The 11,394-nt window shown below is 23.9% G+C and overlaps 1 protein-coding gene across 3 annotated transcripts in view; it reads left to right on the forward strand.

Moving 5' to 3' along the window:
• LOC129963722 (septin-7-like) overlaps positions 1–11,117 on the forward strand; it is a 50,599-nt gene extending 39,482 nt beyond the window's left edge. The window contains exons 5-14 of one of the 3 annotated variants that reach the window (XM_056078245.1): positions 145–245; positions 887–1,021; positions 1,268–1,385; positions 1,972–2,067; positions 2,159–2,255; positions 3,051–3,102; positions 3,281–3,394; positions 4,417–4,552; positions 7,548–7,708; positions 10,536–11,109. In XM_056078245.1, the coding sequence (XP_055934220.1) occupies positions 145–245; positions 887–1,021; positions 1,268–1,385; positions 1,972–2,067; positions 2,159–2,255; positions 3,051–3,102; positions 3,281–3,394; positions 4,417–4,552; positions 7,548–7,708; positions 10,536–10,584 (1,059 nt within the window). In that variant the 3' untranslated portion in view covers positions 10,585–11,109. Of the gene's footprint in view, positions 1–144; positions 246–886; positions 1,022–1,267; positions 1,386–1,971; positions 2,068–2,158; positions 2,256–3,050; positions 3,103–3,280; positions 3,395–4,416; positions 4,553–7,547; positions 7,709–10,535 lie in introns of all 3 variants that reach the window. The other 2 variants (XM_056078246.1, XM_056078243.1) reach the window with 2 other exon arrangements.
• The last annotated feature ends 277 nt before the right edge of the window (positions 11,118–11,394 follow it).

Raw genomic sequence — 11,394 nt, forward strand, 5'->3', positions numbered from 1 at the left:
TATATTTTATAATATAAAAAAGAACTTACTTGTGTTTAATATAATTAACTTTGAGAAATTGAGAAAGTATTTCACTTTTATTCTAATGAAGTTAAAATTTGTGTTTCTTTTTTTTTTTTTTTTTTTTTTTTTTTCACTTCATAGGTAGAAACAACTAAAGTGCTGTTGAAAGAAAATGGTGTAAATTTGCATTTAACTGTTGTAGATACCCCTGGTTTTGGGGATGCAGTTGATAATTCAGAATGGTAAGAGCATTTTCTGAACATTAATTACTATGAAGGTATTCTTTCAAGAATGATCTTATATGAACTAAATCAATTATTCTGTAAGGAAAAATTTCTCCTTTCATCATATGCATAAAGATAATATGGAAGTTTATTTTATTAATTAAATGATATTACTAGACTAAACCTTAAATTAATTTTAAATTGCTGTTCTTTTGTTCAGATTCTTAGTAACTAACATAAAAATAACAATTCACTTTTCAATATGGAAATGCTAGGATATACTCTGATGGGACGTATATCATTATAGATACTTTTGTTAACATTAAGAAAATTATATGTATGCATTGATATCATACACTTATGTAGTATATTATTTGTCATTGCAATATTGTACATTGCTTAAATTTAATTTGTATTATAATGTATCATTAAATTAATTTATATTTTATATTAAAATACAAAATAGAATTATTGACTGATTCTTATTATCTAGGTTTTATATGAAACTTATTCAAATGTTTTAATTGATTAAATGCTTGGAACTATTTTTTGTATTACATATATTAATAATATTTTATATTAATTTTTCTTTTAATTGCAAATTATGCATTTTGTTTCTTTAAATTTAAAATGAAATTGGGATTTTTCATTCTTTATAGTTGGCAACCTATTATCGACTTTATTGAAAATAAATATGAAGAATTCTTGAATGGTGAATCCCGTGTTCATAGGAGTTTTGAACCAGATTCTAGAGTGCATTGCTGTCTTTATTTTATTGCACCATCAGGACATGGGTTTGTTGAATATCTTACATGTCATTGCTAATTCTTAATTTATTTTTCTTTCTATTGATAAAATAAATGTCATTCCATATAATGAATATAAAATTGCTCAAATCCTAAAATGTTTAACATTTTAATTTATTATTCATATTCATGCATTTTAGTTAATCATGAGTTTAGCAAATATGTTCACAACAAAATATATCATGGTATTTTCTTGAAATGTTCATTCTGCATAATAAATAATTATTTTTTTAGTTTGAAACCTCTTGATGTGGAATTCATGAAAAGATTGCATGACAAAGTAAACATTATTCCAGTTTTAGCAAAGGCTGACACTATGACTCCTGAGGAGTGTGCCGTATTTAAAAGAACAGTGAGTTCTGAATATTTTATTAATTGAAAATAGTTTTAAGTTGTTATTTTTTATATGAAGTCTTTTTCAAGTGTTGGTATGTTGCCATCTTCCTAATAAATAGTGTTGAATATTTATAAAAATTGATTTAAAAGTTAAACTATTTAACTAAAAGCATTTTAAAATAGATTTAAACTCAAAATTTATGATAGTATAAGTTAGACTGTTATTTTTGTTTTAATTTGTTAAAAATATTAATTTAGAAAAAAATAAATTTTCTATTTTTCAAGACAGCACAAAAAAAGTAACCTTATAATTTATCTATATTTACAGAATTTTAATAATGTTTTTAAATTTATCATTTTAAACCATTTGAAATTATTAATATTTATTATTATTAATATTGATTGTAATAAATTCCTCTAAAATCAAATTATTCTCTATGACCATTATAATTTTTGTTATTATTATTGATTGAAAATATTTCAGTATTCTGTTTTGAAATAAATTATAATAAAAATGTTAAGTTGGTTCTCCCCCCCCCCCCCCATCATTGTCAAGGCTGCCTCTGTACTGCTTTCATCTTAACATTAATTTTATTTTTCAGATTATGAATGAAATAGGTAAACACAAAATAAAAATATATGACTTTCCAGAGTGTGGTGATGACGAAGAAGAAAGCAGAATGCTTAAAAGATTAAAAGTATGAATTTTTAATATGTGAAATCTCTTTTCTTGAAAAAATACAAAAATAATAATTTCAAACAAAATCTCACTTTTGTTCTTTATTGAAGGACCGAGTTCCATTTGCTGTTGTTGGAAGTAATACTGTTATTGAAGTAAATGGGAAACGTTTGAGAGGGAGAAAATACCCATGGGGTGTAGCTGAAGGTAAAAATCTCACTGCGAAATTGTTCATTTTATAGTTAACTTGTGTTCTTTAGTTTCTGTAGAATTATCATTTTTTTTATTCACTTTTGATAAATCTTGCCTTTATTCAAATGCCCTATAATTCAATCTAAATGCATCATATTTTCAATTTGTTTTGCTTTTTATATATATTGCTTAACTAGTTGACCATTTCTTGTGATTTAAAAATGTGTATTATAAAAATTAGCATTGCTTTTTTTTTCTCTTGTGTCAGTTTAATAATTATAAAAAATAAAACTTTGAAAAAGATTTAAGTAGATTAATTTTATTATATTATGTTGAATGCATTTTATTTTCTGTTTAAGAATTATTTTAAACAAAGTGTGAGTAAAATCAGAATTGTTAATTTATTTAATAAGTCTAGTATGATATGTTTTGTCTCAAAATGATGATATAAAATTAAAAAAAGAACATGCAATTTAATTTGAAGTAAAAAATGTTATTTAACTTAGAAAGAAAATTGTTATATATAGAAAGTCATTATCTAAAAGTTTTGCAATAATTACATATTGAACAATTTCTTTTGAGTGATATTAATAAATTAATTTAATTTGTTATTTATTGCTATATTAAAACATTCATGTAAAATAAAAACAATTATATAAAAACATGTAGCTCCTTTCAGCAATATTTATCTAAAATTTTATTTCCTTATTAGAAAATTTTTAAAATAAGTACATTTTTTTATGTATAGAAAGATTAATTATTTTTTTTTTTTCCTTTTGTGTGAAATATGTTTTTTAATTAATGTTTTAGTGGAAAACATGGAGCATTGTGATTTTATTGCTTTAAGAAACATGTTAATTAGGTAAGATTTTTCATATAATTTAGTAATATAATTAGATCATAATTTTTAATATAATTAGGTCATATTTCTGTTTAAACATTGAAAACGTTTTTTAAAGCTTATTACATTATTGTTTACATAACGTATGGTACAATATGTACTGGTCTTTCACTAAATCTCAGAATATTTTTCACTTCAGAACACATATGCAAGACCTGAAAGATGTTACAAACAATGTGCATTATGAAAATTATAGGTGTAAAAAGTTAGCTGCTTTTACTAATGATGGGAAACCTGTTAGAATATCAAATAAGTAAGTAAAAATATATCATATAAACTGAATTTTTTTCATTTCATTTTTTTTTAAACTTATGTACTAGAAATATTTTTTAATTAAAATCTTTGCTTGAAGAATCATTATATATATTCAAAGAAATTTTCATGCCAAAGTAATTTATTCTCTTCTGTTACTTACTCTTCTCTTATTCAAAGGATAATGCCCTTTTTATATTGCTGCTGTATATTTTATTTTTATTTTTTTAAATAAAAACTTAATGCATTTTTTAATCCCTTAAGAAACAATAGAAATAGTGTTTATCATTTTTCTGGATTATAATGTTCTTCAAATTTTGAATTATTGAGGATTTCTTACTTAAGTAGTCTTTCCTCTCAAAAACAACTATATGAAATGGTTTTGTTGAAATAATTCTAATTTTGATTATTTGAATCAACAAGAAATGATTAGCCATGTATGGCATAGTGAATTACCTTCTATACTAAAGAGAAATTAAAATATTTAGTTTTTAATGAAAATTATGTTTTTATGATCATATAATCATTTATAATTTTTGTGTGCTCTTTGTACTCATTAATTGTTTTATTAGTTTTTGCCCTCAAAGGATTTTAAATACCTATATGGTATTCTGGTAAGTTTAATTACTTTTGCCTTGAATTGCTTTAATGTAACAACACTATATTATATACTGTTTCAATTATTTAATTGTTGTAATTTCCAATATTTATATTAAACAATTCCAATATTTATATTTATATCATTATATCTATTATCAAAACAATTTCATAATTATCTAACATAAATTATGTTATTTGAAATTTTCATTTTGTTATTTCTAAAATATTTGTAATCACTTTTAACTTAAAATGCTGAAAAATTTAATTTTATTTAAAAATTACTTGTTATTAATTAATTGAATTATCATTGGTTTTCTTTTGAAGTTAAATCATATCAATACTGTTAGACCTAAATTCGTAATTTTAATTATCATACCAAAATTGAATTGTATTAATTTATAAATATTATAATTATCTCTTCAGGAACCCCTTAGCTCAAATGGAAGAAGAGAAAAAAGAACATGAACAGAAAATGAAAAAAATGGAACAAGAAAGAGAACAACTTTTTGAGCAGAAAGTTAAAGAAAAATTCCAAAAGCTGGCAGATTCTGAAGCTGATGTAAGAAATAAAGATTTGATAATATATGCTTTAATTCAAACATTATCAAAATTTATCAGTTTAATTCAGCTTAATATTTTATATGGTTTAATTTTTTTTAGTTTTCTGGGAATTCCAATAAAAATTAAAGAGGGAATCCGATTTTAAATTAAGGTGTTTTTTTAAATTGTGTCTTTAATAATTTAAAAATGATAATGTGTGGTATTTAAGATTTTCTTATGTGTTGCATTTTTTTAAAAATTGGTACCAACAGAAAGTGTGTATGTGCATATATGTGTGTTAGCCATATTTGATGACTAAATGGTTCATTGGGATTAATTTAATGGTTGATAAAATTTTCAATGAAATATTTTATGTAACTTGTGCTTGATGGTTTCTTCAACAAAGTATTTTAAAATCAAAATTTGATTGATGCTTAACACATTATTTTAAAAGCCTTGTACTATTCATTGTGTGTACACTTACTATCCTGTAATGCATATTATTTTAAAAGCTTGGCACCATTCAGTTCATTGTTCAATATAATCCTCTTTTATCTTATTATCATTATCTCATTTAATAAGAAAATTTTATGTTGAAAAATGGGGGGAAAAAAATACAGTGGCATTCTTCAAAATATAAACTTATTGAAAACACAATTTTTCAGTGTGTAGTTTATATGTACTTTTATATGTATGTATGTACTTTTCATAATGTGTGTAATAACTTAGAGGATTATTCACTGAAAATTTCACTTATTCAACAAAAAAAATTCAGTGCTCTTAAATAGGAAAGCAATTTTCAAGCCATAATAGAATAATATATTATTATTATACATCTGATTATATTATGTTATGGAGTATTAATGTTAAAAAATGTATACATTTTAAAAATAGTCCATCATTGTTTATTTCTGAAATTAAGTACACAAAATTCAAGAAGTAGGCTAAAAACATATTTAAATAGAAATTGAAAAATAAGCAAAGAACTTCATACTTTGATTATCAAATAAAATAAGCAGTGAAAATCAAGTTTATAATAGTGAAGATGAAAGACTAATAGCAACAATGGAAATAATTTAAAATATTTTTATTAATTAATTGATTGATTAGAAAGAGAGAAAAAAAGTCATGCAAAATTACTTTGGTATAATTGAAAAGCTTTTTTTTTTTTATGTGAAAACATGATGTTGTTTTGGCTTGAAGTTTTTGAAGCCTCAGATTGTGTAATCAACAAATTGTTTAAGCCTCTACAGATTGGTGATTTATTTATTGGCGAAAATATTACAACACAAAATTGAGTTTTACATCATATTGAAGTTCAAAAAATAATCGTTTCAGTGATATTAATGTTTTAATCTATAAATTAAATTTATATTTTTAAAGAATTTTTAAAAATATAATTAAATCATATTTTTCAACAATTAATTTCGCATAAAATAAAAACAAAATTGAATCTGCACGAGTATTGCAAAAAATGAGCTTTTATTAACTTGTTGCCATCACATTTACAAATATTCTAATTAAAAAATAAGTTAATTACTACTGCAAACTAAATCTAGAAAAATGAAATTTTCAGCATGCGATTGTATGAAATGAAATTAATAGAAAATGTGATATTTGATAGAAATATGATAACAAATTGGCAATTTATTGCTTTGGGGGCATCAATTTTTCGCTTTTAGGGTTATTAGAAAATAATGCAGAAGGTTGTCACATTTGGTGATTCATCACCAACTAAAGTTACAACCTGATTTCCAAATTATTCATTCTCTGAATTCTTACGAATTATCTTAATTAATTTAAGTCATTAACCAGTTTAAATCGGTTTGAAACAATAATGAAACTATCAGATTATGCATGCGTCGATATTTAGAAAAACAATGTTTTTTTCCGTTTCAAAATCGGTCGAACACCAAAATTTTGTTTGCCAGCTAGCAAAATTGAAAGTGTAAACTTAAAAAGATTATCCTTATATATATATAGGGATACAGATCGATAGAGAAGTCTCATGATTGTTTCAAACCGGTTTAAAGTGGTTAATGACTTAAATTACTTAAGACAAATAATGACTTAAAAAATAATAATGTTCTCACATGATAACTTGAAATTTGCGATCATAGATTTCATTTTTATTATTATTTCATATTTATTTTTAATTTTAGTAGGGTACAAAAATAATTTTTGTGCTCTAATATTTTTAGAAATTACCATGAAAAAATGCCAAAATTGTGCTTACTTTTTAATTAAATTTTTTTAAAAAAAATCCTTCTGAGATGTATATTTCCATTCTCCAGAGTGAAGATTTATAAATTCTGTAGTGCCAGGTCAAATGACCTGCTTTATAGAGCACCAACCAGTACACACATACATCCTTGTTGGGATTAAGTAATACCTACTTATTATGCACTGTTATGTCCATGCATTTGTTACATGCTATTTATTAATTCTTAAAATGAGTATTCTTTTAATTGCGTGTATAACACCAAAGGAGCATTAATTTTTTGCTTATCTATGGGGAAAGTTATTGAGACAATTTGGTTCTTAGAATCTTTCTCATTGTTATTCAGTAAATCGATTTCTATACCTGATTAGTATTCTGTTTATTTAATCGTATCTGGGTATTGAAATAAAATGTTTTGAATAATAAAAAATGTAACATAAAAATTCATTTTCTCGTGTATGGAAGCAGATTTCTTTTATATCCATGCATAACATCAGTGTATGAAAATAATTGCTTTTAATTTATTTTTAAAAAAAAATTATTAAGAAAAGTGTTTGCTTCTTAATTTTGTTTTTAGCTCATGCAATTTTGTATTTAGTTTAGTTGTTTCAAAGTGAATTTAAAGAAAAACAGTTGTTTGTATTTGATTTTTCTTTTGAATTTGTCATTTCTTTGTGTTTCTCTTTTTTCAGTTGTTTTAGAATCTATACATCAAAAAATTATATTTTAGATTAGACCTTTTTTTAAAAAAAATTAAATATATCAATTGTTATTTTTTAATTTTATTATGTAGTTGGAAAGACGAAATGAACAGATGAAAAAAAGTTTAGAAGCACAGCGGAGGGAATTGGAAGAAAAAAGAAAAGCTTTTGAGGAAGAAAAGACTGCTTTTGAAGCTGCAAACAAAGATGAGGAATTAGTACGTCGAGCGTCAGTAGATGTAAATATGAAAGAGTAAGTAGAACTTTTTAAAATTTATTTTTATGTTTAAAGTGCAAATCTAATTGTGCAACAAACATTATTTAAACTTTTAAGATGGCAATAATTTCTTGTGGATCATTTTTGTGTATTAATGAAATTGTTTAAATTAAATTCTAATAATATGGTTTCAAGATATATCAAATTATAGAAAATATATGTAAAATACAATATGAAATATAAAATCAAATAAAAGATTTTTTTTAAATTTAGCTTTTGCTTATTTTTATAAAAGTAGATAAGAATAAGCATTAAAAGCTGCTTTGGGAGATGAGATTATTTATTTATATTATTGTAAATCTATTTAATTTTGGTTTCTCAAATTTCATACAGATAACACCAAATTAAAAAGGATTCCCATAGATCTTTCTCAAAAATGCAATATTTTGATTTTCCTCTAATCCAAATTTTCTGTTATATCTATGCTGAAAAGGAATTATAAAGAAATGCATTGATTGCAGCATTTCTAGGCTTTTGTCTCTGTATTATTTATTGTATTAATTATTGCTATAAAGGATTTCATTTTGAGCAGTTAGAATATGCTAATTTTGTCAATGGACTCCAAAAAGGCTTATTTACAAAAAGTTTAGATTTTAGTTTAAATATTATATTTAAGATTGAATTGGCAATGAATATTTGTAAGGACCTATAAAATAAAAAGCCATTTAATCTTTTGCTCAGATAAATAATTTTTAAATTTATTTATTTTATATCTGATAGATTGTTAGAAATTTTGGTATGTGTTATAAAATGAATTAAATGTAATAATTTTTGTATATTTAACTTTTTACATTGGCAAAAAATAATAAAGGAACAAACCATAAAAAGATTTTTGTTAATTCTATTAAATGAATAAAATAATTGATTTGTAACTGAAAATCACTGTTGTCATGTAGGATAGGATTCATCTTCACTACAGGGAACTTATACTTTTTTTTTTCTGGCATATGTCGAAAATATGGAGTTTTGGAATTCTAATTTAAAAGATTTAATAAATAATTGTATAAAGATTTTCTTATGTGGAAGTTGGAATTTGATCCATCATCAAGTGGCTGATTGTGAAAAATGTCTCATGATTAACTCTTTCACTATTAATCCAGTCCAGCTCTGCAAATTTTATACTGACTTGCTAATTTCTGTTTTAAAAGATAGTGTAAGATGTGAAGCAGTGATATCCATGGTGATAACTCAATTTACATTCAGCATCCTTTGTTTTAAACAAAAACGAATCCTTCAGTATAGAATTTGCTCAGCTAATTGATTCAGGTCAGTAATTAAAAGATTAAAAGGACAAATACTTGGTTCAGGTCTGAGAAGAAGCCAGAAAACAAATCTGAAAAGGATTCAGGATACTGGTAATATATATTCAAAAAAAAAGAAAAGAAATGACTGGAATCGTACCACTACAGACTCTTAGATCAATATTTGCCAAATATTGCTGAAAGAAATGGGCAATTGGCATCTAACTAAATTGAAAGATAGCTCACTGTAATTACAAAAACTTAAACATCTATATATACTGTGGGTTTTAGGCTACATCAGAATAATGTATTTTTGAGCAAATCCTTGATTTACTCCCATTAGCTCAACCTGCAAAATGCACAAGCCTCGAATGGTACAGATATCATCACAATTATAGTACCATGATCTGGAGGAGCTGTGTTCTATTTACAGCTCCATTTCAATGATTTGTGCTCTATTAAAAATTATTTAAATCTGGATGGTGTGAAAAACATGAAAATATTTATACTGGGATTGACGGTATCATCTTGAATGGTTATATCATCCTACTCATTTTTACTAATGGAATTATGAATGCTGAAATATACAGATATGAACTTATTGTTGTTTAGTTCCGATTCTTTAGGAGTGCAATTGTCAATGACTTTCTTCTTGATGATGATAATTTGTATTCCCATTTCACCTCAGTTGTGGCTAATAATCATGAAGGCGAAAGAATTTAATAAACAGAATGGTATATCAGTTCTTCAATTATAAATATTGTAAAACTGGTCCTTTAATCTTGTAGAATCCTTGTAATATAGTCCTTTTCATCTGGAAATCTTGTGTGGAATGCATTAAAATGTGTTATTGTAAGCCATATCTAATACTTTCCAAGACATAATTTGTCATGAATATATCTTTTTTCAGTAGGTATATATCTAGACAAAAAAAAAATTTACATTTCAACTTCAGAATTATCTTTTAATTTTTCTATAAATTCCTAAAAACTTATAACATTAATTTTTCCTTTTCTTATTTTACATTTCTTATGTTCTTATATAAAATTTTCCTAATTATGAATTGCTTTTGATTTTACTGATATGTTCAGCATAACAAAATAAAGATTTTTATTGAAATTTCATGTTCTTAGTAATCATTCAAGTTATATTGGGTTTTATTTTATAGTTGCTCCTTTAATTTTTTTGTGCTATGTGTTTAAATTTAGTTGATTAAATTGCATTGATAAAAATGTTATGTTTCAAATAATATTCAAGTTGGCAACATTTGAAGGCTAATTTTTCTTTTTCCCTTTAGTATATATATTTGATATTTTATTGTTTGTTTGTTTGTTTAATTATCTGATAATTTTTATATGGGATTGTATAAAAGACATTGTTAGTTTTTAAAGAAGCAATGCAAGAGACTTGTTTCAAAATTGGTTAAAATTCTCTGTGTCTATTATAACATTAATATAATAATAATTTTTTAGTTTTGGTGTTACAAATAACAATTTTTTCCTGTTGCACAATATTTTTTTAATTCATTATCGTAATAAATAATTTTATTTTATTACTTTCAGCCCAGATACAAAAGAAAAGAAGAAAGAAAAGAAAAAAGGACTATTTTAACTGTACATATTTATAATGGACAGCATGAATTTCATCTCATCATGTTTGCTGTTTCCTCCTTTCTAAGCATTTTTATCCATTAGTTATTGCTCATGACAAATTTGTAAAAGATGCTTCTTGAACTGGATATAAAAAAAAAGTACTTACTTAAGCCTGTGGTTTGTAAATGGCTGAAAAACTTTTTCCTTTCTTGCATTTAAAAGGGAGGGGGGCATTTGTTTGATTTTGTGCATGCATATTTATGTATTCATTTAAGTCAAAAATTACTGAGTGGCTTTTAAAACTGATACTACTTGCTGTACTGTTATTTTTCTTAAACCAAAAATATTATTGATAAGAAAGTGTTAATACTAAACAAATTTTATTTTTGCTGCTGTCATGTGATACTACTATATTTTTATCATTAAAAAATTGTGTTCATATTTTTTGAGATAAAGGCTGCTTTAAATTTTTTTTATGATTTTTTTTACAAACATTGTGATGTTTTATTACATTATGTTTATTTTTTAATTTTAACTTTTATATAGTTGAAGTTTTGTTCTTCTTGACTATGGCTATGCACATGTGCAGCTACAATTTTTTTTTTTTTTTTTTTGCTAAATTAAATCTAATATAAAAACTTACAAAATTTTGTTACTTGGTTTTATTTTTTAATATTTATTTTAAAGCAAATAAGTTATTTAAACCTTAAGTTAATAAAGTATTTATAATTTTAAAAAATGTTGTTTTTGATTTTTTTTTTTTTTTGCCAATTATTATTTATTTAAGTATATTATGCTAAAGGATCACTTGTTAAAAAAATATATTAAA

Source organism: Argiope bruennichi, chromosome 3 (assembly GCF_947563725.1).
Source record: "Argiope bruennichi chromosome 3, qqArgBrue1.1, whole genome shotgun sequence".
Classification (NCBI taxonomy): Eukaryota; Metazoa; Arthropoda; class Arachnida; order Araneae; family Araneidae; genus Argiope; species Argiope bruennichi.